The sequence below is a fragment of the Sparus aurata genome, chromosome 3 (genome assembly GCF_900880675.1).
Source record: "Sparus aurata chromosome 3, fSpaAur1.1, whole genome shotgun sequence".
NCBI lineage: Eukaryota > Metazoa > Chordata > Actinopteri > Spariformes > Sparidae > Sparus > Sparus aurata.
The window spans coordinates 22,513,732-22,537,021 of NC_044189.1; the positions used below are offsets into that span (position 1 = coordinate 22,513,732).

The 23,290-nt window shown below is 42.7% G+C and overlaps 1 protein-coding gene across 3 annotated transcripts in view; it reads left to right on the top strand.

Annotated features, from left to right (window-relative positions):
* col16a1 (collagen, type XVI, alpha 1) overlaps nt 1-23,103 on the top strand; it is a 75,177-nt gene extending 52,074 nt beyond the window's left edge. For 2 of the 3 annotated variants that reach the window (XM_030411442.1, XM_030411443.1), the window contains 37 exons: nt 163-198; nt 284-337; nt 428-496; nt 589-642; nt 1,035-1,061; nt 1,976-2,032; nt 2,313-2,357; nt 2,509-2,580; nt 3,305-3,358; nt 7,371-7,427; nt 7,552-7,671; nt 7,911-7,952; nt 8,047-8,118; nt 8,396-8,440; nt 9,091-9,135; nt 11,185-11,238; nt 11,331-11,384; nt 11,522-11,575; nt 11,671-11,715; nt 11,829-11,882; nt 11,965-12,000; nt 12,932-12,994; nt 13,078-13,149; nt 13,243-13,296; nt 13,442-13,486; nt 15,687-15,731; nt 15,969-16,022; nt 16,178-16,231; nt 16,328-16,378; nt 17,067-17,156; nt 17,297-17,332; nt 17,448-17,492; nt 18,828-19,022; nt 19,241-19,304; nt 19,456-19,632; nt 19,749-19,826; nt 21,523-23,103. In XM_030411442.1, the coding sequence (XP_030267302.1) occupies nt 163-198; nt 284-337; nt 428-496; nt 589-642; nt 1,035-1,061; nt 1,976-2,032; nt 2,313-2,357; nt 2,509-2,580; nt 3,305-3,358; nt 7,371-7,427; nt 7,552-7,671; nt 7,911-7,952; nt 8,047-8,118; nt 8,396-8,440; nt 9,091-9,135; nt 11,185-11,238; nt 11,331-11,384; nt 11,522-11,575; nt 11,671-11,715; nt 11,829-11,882; nt 11,965-12,000; nt 12,932-12,994; nt 13,078-13,149; nt 13,243-13,296; nt 13,442-13,486; nt 15,687-15,731; nt 15,969-16,022; nt 16,178-16,231; nt 16,328-16,378; nt 17,067-17,156; nt 17,297-17,332; nt 17,448-17,492; nt 18,828-19,022; nt 19,241-19,304; nt 19,456-19,632; nt 19,749-19,826; nt 21,523-21,713 (2,460 nt within the window). In that variant the 3' untranslated portion in view covers nt 21,714-23,103. The remainder of the gene's footprint in view (nt 1-162; nt 199-283; nt 338-427; nt 497-588; nt 643-1,034; nt 1,062-1,975; nt 2,033-2,312; nt 2,358-2,508; nt 2,581-3,304; nt 3,359-7,370; nt 7,428-7,551; nt 7,672-7,910; nt 7,953-8,046; nt 8,119-8,395; nt 8,441-9,090; nt 9,136-11,184; nt 11,239-11,330; nt 11,385-11,521; nt 11,576-11,670; nt 11,716-11,828; nt 11,883-11,964; nt 12,001-12,931; nt 12,995-13,077; nt 13,150-13,242; nt 13,297-13,441; nt 13,487-15,686; nt 15,732-15,968; nt 16,023-16,177; nt 16,232-16,327; nt 16,379-17,066; nt 17,157-17,296; nt 17,333-17,447; nt 17,493-18,827; nt 19,023-19,240; nt 19,305-19,455; nt 19,633-19,748; nt 19,827-21,522) is intronic. The other variant, XM_030411444.1, reaches the window with a different exon arrangement.
* Nucleotides 23,104-23,290: the final 187 nt, after the last annotated feature.

The window sequence follows — 23,290 nt, forward strand, 5'->3', positions numbered from 1 at the left end:
GCTTTGTTGACACAAGGAAAACAGTCCTTCCTCGCTTCCTCCACTGTGAGACATCTCAGTTGGACAGGCCTCCTCGCCCCGATCTCCGCTCTTTGTTTCCTTGCCAGACTCCCGAAACCTCTTGTATTTCATGATGTTTTGTCTCTTTCATTTATGTCATAGGGTGTAGAGGGACCGAGAGGACTACCGGGACTGGCTGTAAGCTTCACTTCATATTTCTCAAGTCTTTTTTTTTTTCTGCATACAAAATGAGATTTTGGTCTAATCTGTGTGTTTTATGCAGGGACCTCCTGGAGGCAGAGGACCGCCTGGACCTGTTGGCCCTGCAGGGGATAAGGTAGCATTAAATAGAGCCATGTAAGCTCAGCTTATTGTTGCAGGCGAATGCAGCTCATTTTGTGTGATACGACATGTTTATTGTTCACAGGGCTCCAGAGGAGATGGCGGGCCTCCAGGACCACAGGGGCCTGAGGGCGTTGGAGTATCGGGACCCCCAGTAGGACACTGATGCATCTCTTTATATGTGCACATGGGCAAACACTGTCACGCTGTTATATTGTCAAACACTGTTTCTTATTCATTTATTAGGGCAGAGATGGAGCCCCTGGCTCTCAAGGATTGCCAGGAGCTGATGGCAGACCTGTGAGTTGTCTTGTTCATTTATTTACTTCAGTGTGTGTTTCATTTGCATGCTACTGTAGCTACGTATGCATCGACAATGTGGCAAATTGTTAAAGAAATTTCTGCCGCAGCCTTGAGTTGTTGGCTTCTGTGTTAGCGTCTGTTGCGAGTTTTAATTTTCTTTGAGTTTCTTTGGGAATTGTCCTTGATTTAGGCATCATTTGTAACCAAGGATGTCTGCCTCGATCCATAACAGAGGCAATGTCTGCTCCCATCTCATCCTCTGTCCCCTGATCTACGTTCAGCTCACTGCCCCGTGAGCTTTCTTCTGGAACAACAAAGCAAGAGTAACTAAGTGTTTGTGTGTGTGTGTGTCTGTGTGTGTGCATGTGTGCTGTCTCCTCCTTTTGCAGGGATTTGACGGAGCTAAGGGGGACAAGGTAAGTCTACCGTTTTGTGTGGATGAAGGGATCTGGAGGGGTTTGAATGTAAGGGGGTGGAACAGATGGTAATCACAAGAGATGGTTCACCAGGCCCCCCCTTCCCGTGCATACGAACACACACACACACATGGGCTGACACTCACATGCACACGCCTGCCTCGGGGCACAGATAGAGTAGCAGCAGAGGTGACGAGTAGTACTGTTGCTGGCAGACAAGAGGAGTTTCAGGGGCCTGAAGAGAGAGTGTGTGCGACTATTAATTACCGCATTCATCAGAGCCACCGGTCCAGACTGTCACTGAGAGGGTGCGAAAGATGAAGAAGCGGTGGAGGCAGCGCTTAAGGGTCGGGAGGAGTGTGCAATGTGGGACAGGAGCCCACGGTTAGAGAGGAAAACGTCAAGAAAAAAAAACAAAGCTGGGGAACAAGTAAAAATAGGTAACATTTTGCCGAGGACTCAGAGTCTTTATGCAGCGAATTCATACAGAGTCTGGAGCTATCCTCATATATGATGTGAAAATCACATTCGGATGTTAGCTAAAAGTAGGGAGAACACGTGTGATAATCCTTTTATAGATTTTGGGAGAATTGCACCTTCTATCTCATCGTAGTGCCGTACCTCGTTTCTTCGCACCGCATTAATCTTTAAGAGACAAATCCATGTAATTCAGCGCTTTAAAGTTGATGAAAAAAGAAATCCCCTGTGGTTCCGAGTGTCTTTGTAATGCGTAGGATTGCGGGATTTAGCAAATCTGCACAAAAAGTGTCCCGAAAGCTCAAAGAGTTCTGACTTCCTTACAGTAACAAGAGAGGTGTTAATGTTGAATGAGCACTCGATTTTTTTTTGTGCAGCATGTGCTTAAAAATTGTGCAAAGAGTTTCACTTTAGCTTTTTTTTGATGTATATTTTAGGGGGAACCTGGAGAGTGCAACTGCATAGGCCCCGCACACACGGGTGTAGGCGGACCTGTGAGTACACGTATGCACGTACACACACACTCCAATAAACACGTGCAGGCATGCAATTATTTGAATCAAGAGAATTGCTACCCCGCAACAGGAGACCGAATGCACGTTGAGTTTTTAAACACAACTCTCAGAGGGTTTACCGTGACTCCACAGGGGACGCACTCATAGAAAAAAAAAAACATTAATTTTCCACATTTGTTGTGATTATTCTTAACTTCCTACCATGAGCTTTCTGTATATCCTGTTTGTGCTGCTCTGATTTTGACTACTTGCCTTCCAGGGAGCTCCAGGAACTTCAGTGCACCCATGGCAGCCCGGGCCTCAGGTCTGATCTGTCAGCCAGCAGTCTTCAATGCTTTGTTTGCAAGCTCTCTGTTGTTAACTTGCACAAGTTTCTTTTCGGAAAAATCACAGAAATATTCAATTGTGTTTGACTAAACATTAGACTTTTGTGGCTATGTCTTTGTTTGTCGTAGGGCCCACCAGGACCTCCCGGCCCGCCTGGCCCACCTGGGCCTGAGGGTCATATCGGCACCCAGGGACCACAGGTAATAGAAAAGGGGCAGTTTGATGGTGAGGGGGTGGTAATCTTCAGTTCAACTCAGTAGCTGCTCAATCAGCCTGGATTGAACTAGTAGCTGCCATTCATGTAGGCTTTGAGCTTTGAGCGTTTGGGGTACTTCAGAAAGGCAATGCTTTGACGTGCTTCGCAACTTAATGGTGAAATTAAAAAAAGTTCAAAATGTGCATGTAGAAAATGGAATGGAATCCTAACTGAATGTGTGCATTAGTTTGGTTTAGGATGCGGAGAGTTTGGAGAATCAGGATCAAACGATGAACGCACTAACCACCCGGTGCTTCAAGCTTTAACCCATGTGGGAAGCAACTGAGCAAGCTTTGGGAATGTCTGTCAAGACATGAACAGTTATTTGAAGGTCATGTTTAAAACATGATTCAAAACAATATTTCAAAGCCCAATGTTATGATTTGATAAAATACGTATGTCAAGCAGACCTTCAAATAATGTGATCTGTGTTGCAAGAGTCAAAGGTGAAACAAAGACATCAGGAGTGGTGATGGTAACTAGATGGAGAAGGTCATGTCTTTGATGAGGTCATTATCAGAATTTGAGATTTCTGAAGTTTTATAAGATGTGGCGGAAGGAGGAAGAGGTGCTACCATTTCGACGCTGACCCTTTGACTCTGGTGGAGATGGGAGTGGTTACCCCTTGATTGGCAACATATCAGTTCAACCTCAGTTCCTTCTTTCAGGGTATCCCTGGAAACGACGGGATACCGGGGAACCCGGGTTTGCCTGGATTCAGCGTAAGTAAAATTAGAGAGAAGAGGAGGAGAGGCGGCTTGTATCTTCTGATCGTGATCTGGGGCCTTATTATAAATGATACAGTGTACATGATTTGTCAGGAGCTGGTATTTACTGTACTTATTTAGAAACCTAGGTCAAAGATTGGTATATAATGGATCGAATTTAATCACAAAAGATTATGGATTGCTTCAAAATTTGGCACTGACTCAAAAAATCTGAACAACTTTCCATGTAATAACAATTGTATTTGTGTTACGACCGTTTGCTTTGCTTGTTTGATTGTGGGATTTGTGTTGATTTGTGTTGAGCTAGCAGTGTGTCTGTGTGTTTGAATTTAACTGAGCCTCTCAATGAACTCACCATGGTGCTCACCAGAGACTGTGGTTCTCTCTCGCCTGTTCCCCCCCTCCTCTGTACGTTCATAACATAGTAGGACAACAAGTACATTTCCCCTCCAGCTCTAGTAAGCGGTCTGTACTCAACTCTTTCCTCCAGCGCTGGCCGGCTCTAAGCAGCTGATTAGTGGCTGCCACTCCATAAACCGCCCGGTCCAACCCACAGAACGTCTGGCAAAGCCCTGCAACGCACGTTCGTTTTTCGCTGAAGTGTCTAATTTTTAACCGCCGCGCAAATGATGCGACTTTCACGTCATTCGCGCCACGTCATTTAGCCGCCGAGGTCGAATACACAAGAATAAGCGTCTGTTGATATCTTTGCATAGACTTTGTATACAATCTAGACACGGCAAGTATTTACTTTGCTTTCTGTGGGAACTCATCATCATTTCTAAGAATTGTCCATCCATCCATCCATTTTCATCTGCTTATCCGGGGCCGGGTCGCGGGGGCAGCTGCCTGAGCAGGGACACCCAGACTTCCCTCTCCCCGGATACTGCCTCCAGCTCTTCCGGGAGGACCCCAAGGCGTTCCCAGGCCAGCTGGGCGACATAGTCACACCAGCGTGTCCTGGGTCTTCCTCGGGGCCTCCTCCCGGGGGGAAATGCCAGGAACACCTCCCGAGGGAGGCGTCCCGGGGGCATCCGAAACAGATGCCCGAGCCACCTCAGCTGGCTCCTCTCGATGTGGAGGAGCAGCGGCTCTACTCTGAGCTCCTCCCGGGTGACAGAGCTCTTCACCCTATCTCTAAGGGAGCGCCCTGCCACCCTGCGGAGGAAACTAATTTCTGCCGCTTGTATCCGGGATCTTATTCTTTCGGTCATGACCCAAAGTTCATGGCCATAGGTGAGGGTCGGAACGTAGATTGACTGGTAAATCGAGAGCTTCGCCTTTCGGCTCAGCTCTCTCTTCACCACGACGGACCGATACAAAGACCGCATTACTGCGGCCGCCGCACCGATCCGTCTGTCAATCTCACGCTCCGTCCTTCCCTCACTCGTGAACAAGACCCCAAGATACTTAAACTCCTCCACTTGAGGCAGGAACTCTCCTCCCACCTGGAGGGAGCAGGCCACCTTTTTCCGGTCGAGAACCATGGCCTCGGATTTGGAGGTGCTGATTCTCATCCAAGAATTGTGATTTTTTTTAATATCAAGATTAATATATCAGTCGTGATTGAAGGGGTTCACAAATCATATGTATTGAGTGAGAAAGTGCTGCTGTTGTACTATTCAAAGGATGCTGCTGATGATGGACTAAGCAGAGAACGAGTTGGTTTTATGTCAGACAGTATTACAAAGAGGTTAATAAAATGTTTATATCTTTTTATGGATTATTGTGTGGGTGTACATAAGGCTTACGGGAGTGCTGTAAGGACAACAACAAAGTGGAGAAATGAGGTGGAGTTTTGCGAAGTTATCTTTGGATTCCTTTCTGTCGGTGTTGTTTCTTTTCAAGTCTGCTGGCTTAATTTCATTAAGGGAACATCAATGCTGATCTGCAGCCAGCACTCAAGGGGAACTTCACCTCCAAGACAGGAATTAAAGTAGCAGTTCAATGGAGGAAATTGAGGTCCTGGAAAATCAGTCGAGAAATCTGGAAAGGATCTGAGACTCACCTTATAGAAACTCCCTGCAGAAAGATGCTAATTGATTGGATATTAAGCAACACTTCAGTCGTTTAAAAGACCACGGAGTGTTTATTTTAATGTGTCTATGCATCATGGGTGCAAAGAAGAGATGCACAGAAATGAGCAGTTGGTAATGTACGCTCTAACCTTTTGCAGAATAAAAACTTCCTCCTGTCAGAAGTGTGACTACAGTGGGGAGGTCAGCACCCGCTGCACTCCATACACTCAGGTTCACATTCATGTCCAGAGTTAGTTTGGCCTTAATATTGGTAGATAAACCCATCGGCTTCGGCACTTTTTTTTTTTTCTTTCATATTGTTCTGAAGGTTTTGTGTCACTCAAAGCAGTAGGACCCTCAGAACAGCTTTGCCTTTCAAACAGAACAGCATGTTTCTCAGGGAAATCACAAAGTCAACAACTGGCAGATACCTTTAGAGGGTAGCAGAAGTGAACATTGTGCGCAGTGACATATAATTATAGAGAGAACCGCCTTTTGAGCAAGGCCATTAACAGCCAATAGCGCGCAGCATAAAATGGCCTCTCTAACTAATGGCTCCAGTTTGAACAATGTCAAATGGGATAGTAATTACTTTGAAACCAGGCCAGGTGCTATTGACAGACTCTCTCGGTAGAAAGGGTCCCACTGCTTTGACAGGGAGCAGACCGCCTTTCACTGTAAATGTGATCAGGCTTGCGGACTTAGCAGTTGTGTCTCAGAACTCGCTATAAATAGACAGCAAAACTCCACGGTGGCATTTGTCTCCTGTTCTGTTTTTTTATTTTATTTTATGTATGTGTACTTGCACTTATCCAGTGTGTGTGTATGTGAATGTGTGGGCATGTCTGGTGCAGCCGAGAACCTTCGACAGAAGTTTTTTAAACCATAAGTTAGGATGGGTGCTGAGGTTATCCTAGCTTCATGTTGATCTTCCACTGTATGTACTGTAGAACCACATGGCAGTAAACATTGTATTCGGGGGCTGTGAGGGTATAATAAGCCTTGGTCACTGAATTTTAATGTGTAAATTAAGTTTGTTTTTAAAAGACAATGTGTTATGAAAGTATACTTTTAGTAGGATTAGTAGAGCAAGGTTTATGTGGGTCCCGTTTAGGTGTTCTGTCACCGTAGAATATTGAATCTTAAATTGAGACGAAATGAGGCAGCACCATGGTGCGCCCAAAACTCCGGCTCTAAACTGAGAAGGCCTGTCGGAGGAGGGCTGAAATGTCCTCCATTCTGCCTCCTCAGTAATCCATTTTGTCCTGACAGTGTACAGAATGAGCTGGTCCAGCACAGACATATTGCTTGAAAAGGTTGTGACAGTTTGTAAAATGTTTTTCGCCATTGATAAAGTGAAGTTATTTCAAGAACATTCCGACAGACTCAGCAGAGTGCAATGCAGATATTGAATGTCATTGTATACAAGGACAAACACACCAAATTTAAATGTTTGTCTTAGTCTTGTTTTTTTGCTATTTGGTATTTGTGATTTGCGTTAGTATTGGAAAGTATTGTACGACTGCTTAGAGAAGACAGGCACTGGAATGGAGCGTTCGGGCCAACGGGAAATGGGCAGCACGAGAAAGATATCATCCTCAATGCATCTTGACATTGCATGGAGGAACAGTGCCCATCACCCATGTGGGATGGACAAACATACCAATGTTGAGAATTAATGAACATGTGTGGAACCCAAAGTGCCTCATAGTATTAGTGACAGACTTGTGCCAGAGGTTGAGTACAATTTAGAAGAAGCCTTTGATTTCTTCAGGAAGAAACCTTAACGCTGTCAACCATGAGAAAAAGGAAGAAGACACCACAACACTGCATATGAAAGAAAACATTGTGACACTTTGATTTGGTTTGTCAAATGTGGAAGAAAAGAGCTGGTTATGACAGTTGAAGTTTCCCCCTATTAATAGTCATTGATGCAAAAAAGTTATTAAATGAGTATTGACTTTTCCATCTCCCTGCCCCTTCTGCAGAACCCCACTGGACCAGAACGGCCACATCAAGACACCACTGCCATAGTGGATTTGGATGTAAGTCCATGAGTCGAGATACGTTTTGGGGAATGGCCGTTTATTGGTCTCAGTGTATTTCCTCTCTTTTTGACATGCCAGATTTGAAAACTGTGTGTAAACTGTTGTGTGCGTATTTCCTTAGGAGGGCTGTGGTGATAGCTGTTCCCAAGGTTCACCGGGGGTGCCGGGCATGGCTGGTGCTAAGGGAGAAAAAGGAGATGATGGCAAGCCCGGGGTCACCCCCTTGGACAGCTGTGACAGGGTGAGAGTGGATGTTTTCTCGTTGAAACATTTTCAGCGTCACTTGATGATTATCCGTATCCAGAATCATACCAATTGTCACTAATGGCACAGTTGACTTGTTTGTTGTTGTGCTTTGACAAATGCAAAATGGCAACCCCCTCATTTTGCATCGTATCCAAGTTTGCATGGCGTGATGTGAGAAGCTATCAGTCTGACAGGATGCCAGCAGTGATAACTTATTCTCTTGTCTGCTTCCAGTGTTTGGAGAGACTTCAGAGAGAGCAGGCCACAGAAGCAGTGGTCAGTCGAGATCATTCTTAGATTCCAAGGATACGCACACATTCACACAGACGCATGTGCACATTTCCTGGTGTTTTGTGTATTTGCCTTACAGGTTGACCGATCCTGCACGGGAACACCAGGAATTCCAGGATCACCTGGATCACCAGGAATAAGAGGAGAGTCGGTGAGTCTGTGACTGTGTTTCTAATGAGCATACTAAGGCTGGGAAATGAACCAAAGCATTTATTCAGTTTGGCTTTTGGCTTCCGAGGATTATGAAATCAATTTCATCCTGATAAAACTGTTGTTGTGCCGTCTTCTGTTTTGCAACGCCTTCATCAGTTTTGTCTTGTGTTATGAATTCAGAGCACCTCTATCCTACGCAGCTGTGCACTTATATCACATTTTCAAATGACTTAACAGAGATTCGATCAACTTTCTTTTTCTTTTCTTGAACACAGGGTCCTCCAGGAGAGAGAGGGCAAGCTGGATTACCAGGAAACATGGTGAGTCTGCGTCAGACCTCAGGATTCAGCAACGTATCTGCCTTTTGTTGATTCATTCCAGGCTCGAGCTGAACTTTATTACTCACAGTAGAGAAACCTGAATGTTTTGCCAGTTTGATCTAAGACACCTTTTTTTTTTATTGTTAATGGCGAGACTGAAAGGCTCTAAAGGTGGACTTATTGTGTTTATGTACCTACACTGCCCAAAACTTGTATTCAATTTACCACAAAAATAAAAATGCTAAAATGTTTGAAAACTATAAAGTGAATTATACTCACAGCCGCACAATAGTTTGTCACAACTTCTGTGAAGGAATGAAATTACAATTATGATTGTTTTACAGCAGCACCTATGGGTTTTTGCCTCAAAATTTTAGATTGAAGTGACTTGAGGGGGCCTTGTAATTGAAGATTTCTGTGACTTCACAGCGCCCCCTACTGGTCTCAGTGAAAACGTCGCACACTGGGACTTGGAACACAAACCCTCTTAAATACTGATGAGAGAAACACACACTAGCTCCCCTGCAGTGCTTGCAATGTTTACTTAATTGACAGGAACAAGTTGAAGCCTGTTTTAACTGTAGGTGTAAATTGATTTTAAATTAATTAAGTCTCATAAGTTTCCCCTTCACTGTTTTTTCTGTCCTCAGGGACCACCTGGTTTCCCAGGTCCTCAGGGCTCAACTGGTTTAGCCGTAAGTTTTACTCACGTTTCCAACTACATGTTCATTTTTTGCTGTCTTACTCACTTTAAATCTGTGATACATTACCATATATGACAATATTTAATTGTTACTAATGTATCAGTGCACACTCTGCATTTCACTGTTGTAGCTGTTTGATTCGGAAGTAGTTTTATCTCATTTATATCCAGTTTAGTGCAGTGATGCATAGTAAACATAGTATCAGGCCAAAGGTCCAAAGGGCACAGAAACAAATCTGGTGGTCGTGAGGTGTTTAATTGAGCATGAACACGGAAAAATAAATCCCTGCTACGCAAGTTTGTTTTCATTTTTCTCCCATCTTTGCTTTTTCTGTAAAACATTGGATAGTCTTAAGGTTTTTGGGGGTTCGGAGTGTTAAATGTAAGAAGTTTAGTGGAGAAATGAGTCTTTGGTAACTGAAAACAAATATTACAGAACGGCAGACAAACACTATGATATTCAACAATCTTAGATTATATTTTTTAAAGCAACCAGTAATTTCAGCTGTCAAATAAATGTGGTGAAGTAAAATCATTTTTTTGTAAATGAATGAAGTGAACAAAAATAGTGGAGTAACAAAAACTTGTGGATTTTGCCCAAGTACAAAACTTGTACTAACTTATTTTACAGCTCTGATTTTAATATCTTTATCTAATCTACTTCTCCTCCTTTCTTCTTTTCTTTTTGGCTTTTTGGAATACGGATCATCTCACTTTTCAATCAAGCCCCCCTTGATTATACTGTCTGTGCCGTCTCGGTGTCCTCCCTGCCGCTCTCTGCAGCTCTTTAATGAAAGTTATTTCAGATGAGGAAATGGTTTGCTTGTCTCTTTCTCGGGTTGTTCAATTATTCCCCCGTCTAAGTGATGGAGAGTGGGACTGCTGTGCAGACAGAGCCGCCCTTCCCCTTCCCCCTCCCCCTCCTCCTCTTACAGATTTATTGTTTTCGGAGAATAGAGATGCTAAATGGATGAGCCATGTGAGCGCTGCGTGGAAGCCGTTTGCGGCGTAGCAGCACTTTATGGCAGGTGTTAGCTTCTGCTGTGCGGGTCCATTTGGACTGTTTGTGAGGGAGAGGACCCTGCCGCTGAATATATCACTCATATTCAGTGGTGAGGAAGTTACTCACAATGATCAGCTACTAATTAGTTTCTCCTCAGTATGATGAATTTGTAATTACTTTCTCTAAATTACAACCCTCAGTAATTATTCTAATAACCAATCATACCTCTAAATCTAATCTCACAGTGATATTCTTAGCATTTTTTGAAGTTGGTTTTTATTTATTTAAAAAAAGACAATTCATGTGAAATGATTGCTCTCAGTTGCCAACATGATAGAATAATACGTCCCACTTTTAAAAGCTTCTAGTGACATTCTCATATTTTTTTTATAACTTCTTTTCTTTTCTTCCAGCACTTATCTGTCTTCCGCATACAGCAGCTGTTGCCCGGCAACAGAGCGTACTTGCACATGCATATTAATATTGATGCCAAAACACCATTCAATATTCAATTTACAGAGTGAGAAATAAAGGTTTTCAATACATCAGGGAATCAGTGTGTAATGTGATCCCAATACGCTTTGAGCTCATCCGCTCGTTTTATTTTTCTTCCGTCTTTTGTGCGGTCTGGAAGAGAAACATAACTTGGTCAAGATGTCTGCAGCTCTGGTCAAATGTGCATCTGAACACCATACATCTATTCAAGAAGGATGCAACATCTGGAAATCTGTATCATTATTCATGAGAGATTGAATTCACCACCCCCATGGACCGAGCAGGTAACGCTCAGCCTCTGGATATCACCACCACAGACCTAAATCGGCATCCCGAAGTCTCGTAGAGGTGTAGAGGAGAGGACAAAATCAAATGTGGACGTCCCTGAGGGGGAGATGGAACAAGCCAGTTAGCTGTTTCCTCTCTTTGATATTGACTCGCCTTGTCCTTGGCTCATTTCCACCAGGGGAGTCTCTCTCCCTGACATACCTATCACATCCTCCCCTTCATTTTCTAATCATCCCTCGCTTCCATCATCCGCAGGGTCAGCAGGGTGAGCGAGGGTCACCCGGCCTCCCAGGAATGAAGGGCGAGCAGGTACATTTCCGCCAATCAAATTTCCTGGAATTACATCCTGTAGGAGAAATACCTGCCCTCCGTGTTTGATTGATTGTATGATCTTACCTCAGGGCCCTCCGGGGACGAGCGGGTATCCAGGTTCCATGGGACCGCCTGGACTGCCTGTAAGTGACTCTCAGCGCCTCATTATAAAGGAACTATGGGACTGACAAACAGTCTGGCAGCTTTAATGGCTGGTTGGACAGGTGGTCACACTGACATGTGAGCTGACATTGATTAACTGTTTATATATATTTGACAGGGACTGAAGGGCGAGCGTGGGAGCCCTGGAAGCAATGGTCAGAAAGGAGAATCAGTAAGTCACCACGCCATCACTGTTGTGTAACACACATAAATGAATCTCCAGCTAGTGTTATATATCAGTGGCTAACATTTCCTGCCCTTCTGCAGGGTCCTCCTGGTAACCCTGGGTACCAAGGACTGGCTGGCGCACCGGTCAGTGTCTCATCATAAATTTAGCTCCATAAGCAATATTTAGAGCCTGGCTTCTTCATTTATCATCACAGACTTCATAACTGAGAATAATGTGAGCTGTTCTGTGTCTGCAGGGCATTAAAGGAGACACAGGACCTGCAGGGCCTGTTGGTCCAAAAGGGGATCCGGTATGTATAACGCTTAATAGAAAAATATGACCATTATAAACAAGTTGAACACTGACCATATGCTGCTCTTTTATATTTTAAGGGTTTCCAAGGACAGCCAGGTTTCCCAGGACCACCAGTATGTGAATGCTTTGTTTTGTTTCACATAAATGAATGCAAAACACATGAAGGAAATATAAATCTATAAATATAAATCCGTTTAAGTGTAGAACTACTATAACTAAAATGTAGAGAAGCAGGAGTCACCTCCATAATTACAACAGGTTTTTGAGAGTTGTCCAAAGCAAATGATTTTAACAGCAGTGCATTTCTAAGTCTCTCACATCACAACATTGTTCTGTGTTGAAAAGTTGTATGTTGAAGTAAGCATGTATGTAGCACCGTGATCCGACCCTCTCACTGAGGTTACACAGTGCAGAAACGGAGTGAGGAGGGGCGGAGTGACAGAGACTAACACCATTCACCCTGTTACAGGACACCGTACCCTCAACACAATTATGAAGCTGTTATTTTAAGGTTAAAATGCTACATAACGTTTCACAATAAATGTGATACAAATCAGACCACGGGATGGTCAATACAAAGATTCTTAGCCTCTCTAGTTGGGTATTATGGGATCGTCAACAACACCATATCGAAAATGATAAGGTTAATGTGTAGCCTTATATCCCACTTGATGTCAAAAAATAGTCAACAACTGCAATTTAAAAAAGGACGTGGGCTGCACTTGGTACAACAACTTTGAAAAAAAGTTGCCAATCTAATAAACTGTTTCTGCAGCAGCAATATTTTGTACAGATAAGTCTGAAACCTATTTTCCCATACAATATTACACTTTATCCAATATGGATAATATAAGCTATAATATAAAGTTAAGAAAGATGTACTGTCTCGGGACAGTGACCTTGTTGCAGACAAAACAACCTGTTCTCTCTGAGAGAGCTGATCATCAATCAGAATAGCTAATGCCTACCTTTAATATTCTTTTGATGAATTACTGTCTTTGAAATAGTTGTGGTGGCATTGTTTGTTTCTGTTTGGGTTTGTAGGGTCCACCAGGCATTTCTGGCAAAACTGGAAGAGATGGGCAAACTGGGCTCAAGGGTGAAAGAGTGAGTACCAGTCACACCTTTAAATGTTTCTAATTAGCATCCAAAGTTCTCATTTGCTGTACTGAAAATCACTGCTTTCAAAGGGTAACGATGGCACTCAAGGCTCTCAGGGACCAACTGGACCCCCAGGCTCGCCAGGCTCCCCAGGGTTGATGGTATTTGCATGTTATATTTCTGCATATTATCTATGTGTCACCCATTCCAATATAAACATTACGCTGTATCACACTGTGTATTTGCAATTAAAGGGCCCCCCTGGTATCGAAGGATTGGATGGAAAAGATGGGAAACCAGGGTTGCGGGTGAGTAACGCACATGCATCACATGGTTGGCATGCTCACACACAAGCTGAATGTCCAAACGCATACTGAAGAGATGTTATATAGTGCAGTTTAAGACAAGCATATAATAGTTGACCTTTGGCGCTGGCTGTTTTTTCGTTCTCAGGGAGAAGCAGGCCCTCCAGGTCCAGCAGGACCACGAGGAATCCCAGTGAGTATAACCTCTGACATCTACATGACCCACTCTGATTCTCTATGTATCCATTGTGGGAAAACAACATAAATAAGGCATGAGAAGTACAGCCTACTGTATGTATCCCAAATAGCTGATGCAATCCAAAAATGTAATACTGTGTAATAAAATGTATGTTTGCACTTGCATCTGTTTTGTAAAATTATAAATAGAGATTTTTTTCAGCATGGTCATCGTTAGGTTGTTCAGTTCATCATCAACGTTTGACTGGACTGAAAATATCTCAATAACTATTGGTTGAGTTGCTATGAAAATGTGTACCAATGTGCTTGGTCCGCAGATGATGTATTGTTCTAATCTTACAGACTAATAGTCCCCACTTTCACTATACTTGGCCATAATCTGATTGAGAGTTTTGACTTTCCCTAAAAGGTCTTCAACTTTTGAATGGATTGACATACAATTTGGTGTGGACATTCATGGTCCCCATAGGGTGTGTTATACTGACCGTATTGATCCCCTGAATGTCCTTGACCAGCAGGTTTTCACTTCACCAGTTAAGTAGCTCAGCTTTAACTGCATGGAAATATAACTCAAAATATTGTACATACATTCATTGTCCACTGAGGTTAAATACTGATCACTTTAATGTTCCCCTCTTTTCCCTTACAATTGTTTGGATTGCCATTAATTTTGGTGCAGATTTTCATGGTCCCCAGAGGATGTTTCATCCAGACATTCCTTATACCCTGACTTTTCTTCACCAGCAGGTTTTCACTTAACCAGTGAATTATCTCATGATGTACCAGATGCATTGGCACGAAATGTCGTACCTACATTAATGGTCCCCTTAGGATGAAGACTTAACACTTTGATTATACCCCACTTTTCCCATGGCACCATAATTACATTTCCCTAAAATGTCCAGAACTGTTGAATTGGTTGCCATGAAATCTGGCACAGATACCCGTGGTCACTAGAAGATGTGTCATAAGCACTTTGGTGATCCCCCTGACAGTTATTATGATGCCGCCAGCAGGTAAAAGTTTTCAGTTATCCAGTCTAAAAGATCCCACCGTAACTGAGGGACTGGCACACATTCTTGCACAGATGTTAATGTTGGCTGGATGATGTATTGTAATGAATTTGGTGATCCCCTGACTTTACCTCTAGCACCGCCGTGAGGTTCACAGTTGTGGCTTTGCATAAATTGTCTCAGCAACTATCGGATGGATTTCCGTTTGGTACAGACATTCATGTCCCCCTCAGGATTCATTGTAACAACTTACTGATCCCTGGACGTTTCCTCTGGTGCCATCATCAGATTTTTAATTTGTCCAGGACGTTGGTTTATGACCAAACACCTGAAAAATTAATGACATTCCGTCGTCCACAGAAGTACTTTGTGTTGGGTGCTAATTAACAGATGCTAGCATGCTAAATTGGACACAATGATGTGTTAGCAATAAGCACAAAGTCTAAGTGCATCTACTGTGGAGTTATTGTAAGATAAATGTACTTCTGTGCTCCTCCAAAACATTCACATTCACATGCACCATGCCCTTGTCACTTTCCACCAACAGAAGCTTGTTTCGGTAGTTAAAATCTGGAAGGCACTCTTTTTACACAGTGCATTAGAATTGCATCACCATGGCTCACCTTCAGTTTCACAAATGGCAAACTAGTATGCAAAAGAGCATGCATGACAAACCTTCCTCACTGAAGCCTATCTAATGCTCTTTATGGAGAGATGGATGAATATTTTCTGCTCTTGGGATTGTGATTTGCATTTTGAATTCAAAATTAATGCATGTGTTTAGAATTTTATATATGTATTTATGTGTGTGTGTGTGCCGTGTGTGTCTGTGTGTGTGCATTAATAAGTCTTATTAATGTTGCAGATATCGCTGGTGATTTGACCCTAATTGGAACCTCTAAGCCTTCTATCATCTTCTAAGATCTCTCTTACTCTCTGTCTTGTATATCAACACAGCAGAGATAGTGATTTTCACACACTGTTGTCAGCGTCAGCGAGGCAACCAGTAACCACCTCTCATTCCCTTTTATTTCCCTCACTCATACTCTGTATCTCAGTTTGTGTTCTACCCGAGAGCAGGTGTTCAGGATTTCAAAGACACGTCTGCCCGTTCTTTGGCAGCCTCGACTTTGTGAATTTTGATACTGTACCAATCTCATTCTCTTTGATGTCTCTCCTCAGGGATTCAAAGGGAAAACTGGCCATGTTGGCTTCCCTGGACAGAAGGTTAGCCAACAACTCATTGCTTTACCGTCAAACTATCTCTGTCTGTTTGTCAAATTACGGTTGCTGTATGTTGCTTGTGCATTAGACCAAGTTGTTTAATCAAACTGATAATTATGAAAAGTGTCAGGACTTGAGTGCGGGTTTTAGTACTGTGTTGTCTTGTTGTTTTCAGTCTCCACTAGCAAGAGAGTGATGCATTATACTCATGTTTCCTCTATTACCTTTTGTTACCTTCAGGGTGAAGCTGGACCTTCAGGTCCGCCCGGATCATCAGGCAGGCCAGGTCATGATGTGAGTATTTTGCTTTTCCATGGTTACCCCAAGTTGATTTGGATAAATATAAGAGCACATTCATCATTTGCATTCAAGCCTGAAGCAAGTGTGCATATATATCATAGTCACTGTAAGCCTGGAGATCTCTAAAGGTCAATCTGTGACTTTTTCAGGGCGATCCCGGCATCCCAGGACCTCAGGGACGACCTGGACCCTCTGGCCACGTTGTAAGTTCACTGCCCTTTTCACCTCATGCGCATACGATCTGTTGCTATTGTAGTATGTTAATGTGTTAAACCTGAAGTGTTGACTTTCTGCTTTAGGGTTCTACGGGTCCAGCTGGACCACCAGGACCGCCTGGTCCATCAGGAGTGGTAAGAAAAAATGCTCTGAGCTCCATCATACTTTTAATAAACAGGAAAGCGGTGGCAATATTAAATCTGGAAAGCTGATTAGTTCACCAGGGAGTAATGGTTTGTGTTTGTCGCCAAATGCTTGTTGGAGATAAGAATAAAAAACAGTAAATACTGAGCACTGAGTGTGACAAACAATACTTGCATGAATTATGAGAATTACGAGTTATGAGTAAATTATTAAATCTTAAAAAAAAAAATATATATATATATATATATATATATATATATAATTAGATACAGGATATGGTATCTTAATTTTATGGATCAACCAATATGTTTTTTTCATGCAGGTGCAGGTGCAGATACCGATACCGATTGTTACAAATTAAGGGGGCCAAGAACAGATATTTGTGCTGTAGAACTGTTTTTAAGCACAAAGGTAGTCGTGCTTCACTAAAGTATTTCCATGTTCTGCTCCTTTATACTTCCACTTTGCTACACTTCGGGGGCAAAACATTGTTTATTTTACTCTACAATATGTACTTTATAGCTGAAGTCACACATTTCCTTGCAGATTCAGATTGTTATTTTACTTTATCTGCAAAAAACACACTAATACCAGGAGAATTATGAATATCTGATCCATTAATAACTTGTGAGTGCAAACAATAAAGGATAATCTGATGTTTCCATCTTCTGTCTGTAGGGTATAAAAGGAGATAAGGGCCAAGCTGGTGATAGAGGTCTCCCAGGGATGGGAGGAGCCCCTGGACCACCGGGGCACCCAGGGCCCATGGTTAGTACCTCTCAACCTTTGTTGACTTCCAAATGTGCACTCTGAAACCACAAACATGAAATGAAACGTCATTCAGGCTGCGACCGCACCGATATATCTCACTTAACCTTTTCTTCTCCTGCTTTGACTTTGTCTTTAAGGGCGAGCCGGGGAGTGACGGTGCTGCTGGTAAAGATGTGAGTAATGTCTGAGTGTGGTGTTTGTCCCCATTAAAGAGTAATGGAGAGCGATGGATGTGGCGATGTGTATAATTCATTCCTCTGATGGATATTTCTCTCTTTGTTTTGACAGGGAGCCGCAGGTCTGCAGGGGGACAGCGGGACGCCAGGTCAAAAAGTAAGAGTTGACTCAGGGTGGTACACTATATTATGTTAGTGCGTCTCACCGGGCAGAGCATCAATCATCCATTACCTCTGCAGACCGTCTGATTTCGGCGCATTGCCCCCTCTTTCTGTTCCCTTTAGCTCAGGGAGACTGAGGCAAGTGGTGCTGAACACACTTGCTCTCTCCATTTCTGCCCTCTCAGCACCCGCACTTAACACAGTCATCAGTTCACTAACTCTCCGACCCACCCACCAACGCCCTCCCTCCTCCTCACCTCGCTTCACCCCTCTCAAGCCGGCCGCCTGCTAGCCCTCTGTAGCCGCAGAGCCTGTTGGATCTCTCCTTAGACACAGGCTTACAGTACTGTAGGTGGATACAGTGATAAAGTTATTCTCTGCCTCTGGGATAATGCTATTAAGCATGAGGGGAGATGCTAGATGAGGCTATTTGTCACGCTGACAGGATGGCATTGTCAGGGTTTTAGCTGCACAGAAGAGGAGAACAGCGGAGAAAGACAAGAACGGACTCCTCTATTCTTCTCCCTCCTCTCTTTTTCAAGAGCCGCTTGTCTGTCGGTGACGTGTAAACATTAGACGTCCATTATGGGCTGCTTTGTCCTCGATAAATCACTGTCGCTAATGCAGCGAGGCTGTTTTTTTTGAGTGTATTTAAACAACCCGAACGGTGGGTTGTGTGGAAATAGATATAGATGCAGCCAAAAGCTGTCCATGAGGCTGCTGCGGCTGCTTCCCTCGTCTGGAATGGGGATGGGATTAATCTTGACATGCGCCTCAAAATCTGCAATACATGGAAACAGAAAAGGAAGAGGAATGATACCGCTATCATTCCTCTTGAGGAGAAGAAAGCTAGGAGACTATTAGCTTAGCGTCAAAAATAGCAGCTGTAAAAGGTAGTCACAACTTGTTTTATATTTCCAGCTCCGTTTCAATGTAGTCTTTATTTAAGCTAAGCTAACGTCCTATAGCTTTAGCTTCATATTTGAAGATTACATTTAACATTTATGCAATGAAATGTCCAAAACTGATTCAGACTTAACTAGTATATTTTGTTGAGTTAGGTACTGACATTATAAACAATGTAATCCAGAGAAATCTGGAATTTTATTGCAGTTAACGATGCGTTTCATTGGGTCACCTGTTGGTATAACTTCCAGGGAAACATCAGAGTAGCAAGTATAACAGCGAGTTAAAGAAGTGATAAAAGCGGAAAATGCCAATTATTCAAGCAAAACTTAACCTTTTTTATCCGCTCTCTAAGCAACAAGTATCGTTACTGACATTTGTCTTTTGTCTACAAATAATACCTGTGTATGTGTCTGTTTCCCAGGGTGAGCCAGGGGCCCCAGGCCAGAGGGGTCCTGCAGGGGAGAGAGGTAGACCGGGGCCTCCTGGTGGTGGAGGTTACCACGGCAAAGATTCACAGCCCATGATTGGCCCAGTCGGACCCAGAGGAGAGAGGGGAAACCCTGGCCAAGAGGGCCCCGCAGGGCTCCCAGGAACTCCAGGGTCACCAGGAAATGATGTGAGATTGAGTTTCATTACACTGTAGCTTTAACTTTTAGTCAGCTCTACTCATGCAGTATCCAGCTTGGTTGTGAGGGGAGGTGATGGCACACAGTATAGTGGCCAACGGCGCTCACTGGCTCCATCTGTTCTTCTAAATAATGAATTTTTTCATTATCTACTTTAATTAATGTTTGCCCTTTTGTTTTCCCTCTTTGTTTCTCTGTCCTTAAACAGGCTGTAGTCAATTATGATGAAATCAAGAACTTCATCCGCCAGCAGGTCATCAAGATCTTCGATGGTGAGTGCATGTGCTATTCTCTGGATGCATATGCATATTGAATGATCATTGTGTAATACTGCATTTTGTAGACTAAAGCAACATTTTCTCTTCACATGCACATCTCTGTTCCATGTCTGTGTTTCTCTTATCACATGTTTCGCCTCCCCAGAGAGAATGTCCTACTACATGACTCGCATGCAGATGCCAGTAGAGATGGCGGCATCCCCAGGTCGGCCTGGGCCCCCAGGGAAAGACGGAGTGGCAGGTGTACCCGGGAACCCAGGTGCCCCTGGGCTCCCGGGACAGATCGGTAGACAAGGCCGGCCAGGAGGCCAAGGACCCCCAGGTAAGCCTTGTCAGCAATAATCTTTAAAGCATCATGACAGTGATGACAGTGTCGTCACTATCTAACTGTGAACTGTTAAACTGTCAACTGGTCAATGTGTGTCTCTCTGCCTGTAGGACCACGAGGACCACAGGGAGAAAAAGGAGACAAGGGTATTGGAGAGATGGGAGATGTCGGACCTCCTGGAGCACCAGGTAAAGTACCACACTGGTCCATGGATCAGTAAGTAGTGCAGTGGCAGCCACCAGGTTTGGTTTGAGCTGATCATCAGTAACAAGGGAAAGCCTTTAGCAAATGCAATAATTAGCAATAGTTAGCAATTGTTGGCACATTAAACAATATAGATTGAATCGACTTGACTGACTATGCAGACACTAAAACATTGGAATTGGAATTGCAGTTACTGTAAATCCCTTCTGTTGTCTTATTTTGTTTTTAATTTCCATCTGCAGCAATCCTTCACTACGCATCCAAAATGCTTTATGCACAATAGCAAGCCACACTAAATCCAAGAACCCTATGGCAGAAATCTTTATAAATAACGCTAATTACTAAAAAGTTTGCATTGGCTTTTGATTACTAAATTGCTAGCTTTATGAAAGTAACGTTTCATCATTCTTGAATTGCCTTGATTAAAATTACCAGGCTAATTCGCACCATCCAAATCAACATCTGTTAATCTTTAATCATCACAAGTTAGTCAGATAGCCTTGGCTAAATTAGCGACGTAGCATCTGCAGTTTATTTTATCTGGGGTTTTTTTTCCTTTTGGGATGGGAGGCAGTTTTGGTTTAAAGCAACTGTGCTCCCATCCGATGATTAAAATAGAATTGTAATATTTGCTTAATGTTTCCCCCATGTCCCAGATAATGTTCATGGTAATAACATCCTCTATTAGAGATTGTCCACTGGTGGCTGGTTTACTTTTCTACTGGTGTTTAAATCACATTACCCAAGTCCTTCATCCATATTGTATTGGTGCGGCAGTACATCAATGGCAACTTTATTATATGGTTTGTATTCTACGTTTTTTGACAGAAATGATATGGAGAAATACTATTCTTGCCTTTTCTTTCCAAAGAATTAGATGAGAAGATTGATACCTCTCGAATGCCTGTATAGTAAAGACTGAACAGGAGAAAAAAGATATACCTAACTATAAAAAAACAATACCAGTGTCTTTAAGATCATTAAGTAAACATCATGCCATGTTTGTTTAATCCAATCAGAAACTTAAAGGTTGTAAATTACATCTTCTGGTCTGTTTTTCCTGTGAGCTGAGCTATGCTAATATGCTGCTTACTGAGGCTTAATATGTAATAGAAGGAGCAGGATCAGGTTCTCGTCTGGCTCTCGGCGAGAACTAAAATTAAGTTTATATAATGAAGTTGATTTAATTCTGCCTCTGAAAGTGTTTTGTTTATCTTTTTGGATATTGCCCAAGGAGGGATAGAGCTGCAATATGTAATAATTTTGATTTCAACATTCAAAAATGCACTAAAATGATCAACAAAATATGAAGAAAATAACAATTTGGACGTCTCTGTATTGTGAGATATCTACTGAAGTTAGCGTGCTAACTAGCTAGCACTGAGCCTAAAATAACTCTTTCTCCCAGACGTCCACAGCTCCTGTGCTAGATGTGTTAAAACCAACATGCCCCTGACAGTCTGGCTAGCTGCATGGCTAACTGAGCTAACAAGCTAACAGCTACATTGATGGATAAAAAGAATATATTTATAAGCTATTAGTAGCTCCTTTTGTGTTACGTTGCCCCTATTTGTCAGGATGAATTCCTGGTGACCATTTATCACGTATCGCACCTCTTTAGTACCAGTTCAGTGACAATGCCACAGTCATTGCATTCACCTACTTCTTTTCTGCCTTCAGGTGTCCCAGGCCCTCCAGGCTACGGTAAGATGGGACCCCCAGGTCCTGTTGGCCAACAGGGTGTTCCCGGTATCCCAGGATCTCCTGGGCAGCCTGGTTCAAAGGGACATGATGGCCGATGTAATCCTGGAGACTGTATGAGCCATCAAGTAGAATACAGCCCCAAGGGACCTGTCAAAGGCCCCTGGTAGAGGGACAGAGGGGACTGAAGCAAAGAAACTACAGAAAACATGAAGCCAAAGACCGTGACCCAAAGTTATTAAATCTGATCACAGGATGAAAACAAGAAGCTCCTTTGTTGTTCGGTTGTATGGATTTATTCTCACTTATTTCTACTGTAGTTGTCAGCGATAATCCACAATTTCTTTCTAAGGGCCCCGCTGGAATGAGGCTTGCACAGACGCACCGGCAGCAGCACTTTTTATTGCGTCAGTCTTTTTCGCTATGAATGCCAATTCATTGCAATATTACTGCCTCTTATTTTGGTCTTGTCTCTTTTTTTTTTTTTCGGTTCCATTCCTTTTGTACATTTTCAGTCAACCCAGGGGGAGGTGACAAGAATCACAACCTGTATTTTCTTCTCCTTTATTAATGCTGGCCTCTTCTGCTTCGTTTTTTTTTTTTTTTTTCATTTCCTTTGCTTAAATCTCTAGGAAGAGCGGACACACAATTATTGTAGCACTTTGCTTCCACCTCTCGTATCTTTTTTCCTTTCACACAGAATCACATTCAGAGAGCATCCCATGCATTTCTAATCTCCTGTCAGTGCTTATGGTGTGATACATATTTGAATTTGACTTGTAAGAGAATACCCAGAGACATGTATTTCAGTGCTGTAGCAACAGATGTCAGAAACTTGCATTCATACCCTCTTTGATGGATTGACTGTTTTGTATATATTTATATTTATATATAGTGGCTTTTTTTTTATACTTTTTCAAACGATTTAGAAAGGCACACGCATGGTTAGCCACTTCTTTTTCATGCATACGAAGCAACAACAAACGTCAAAGGGATATTTTTCTAAGGTGTATAAGCTTTCAAAATGGAATAATGTGTTCGGTTAAAGACAAATTATTTAAGAAAATTGTGTTTACACAAGAAAGCATCATGGTTTTTGTAACCATTTCATGCCATTTTAACTCCGGTCTTTTTGGAAAATGCTACCTTTTTAAAGCATCTCATTTCATTTTGTATTCCAAAGTAAATGTAATAGCCATCTGTCAGCTCTCGTTCGAGGAAATATTAGCAATATTTGAGCCCATTCACTGAAGGTACTGTAATGCAGAACGCTGGGCATGGCCACCAGGCCCGCACAATCGCGTAAAGACAAAGAAAATATTCTGAAAAGCATCACAAACGGCACTTGTAATGCTACATGTTACTGTATTTTGGGGTTTTTATATTTTATTTTTATATCTGGAGGTCTATGGAGTTTTAAATCACCACCATCTCTTACCATCTCTGTCGTTTAATTAACATTTTTTTTAAACTATGAGTCGTGGTCTGGCTAATGTTTCTCACAAGCTAACCCAAGGGAAATGTTCAACTTAAGACTGAATTAAATTGCTTTTCAAAGAAGTTGTATCCTGTGGTTATCATTGTGTTGTATCAGAAAATGATTTAAATGATGTCGTCCACCCGGGGACAGATTATGAGACAATGGGCCCCTGGGCACAAACGTGTAAAATACACTTCTCCTCCAGAGGAGCAGAACCAGACTGAAGTGTCTCATAGCAGTTGTTCTGCATCCCTTATAGTTTAATCG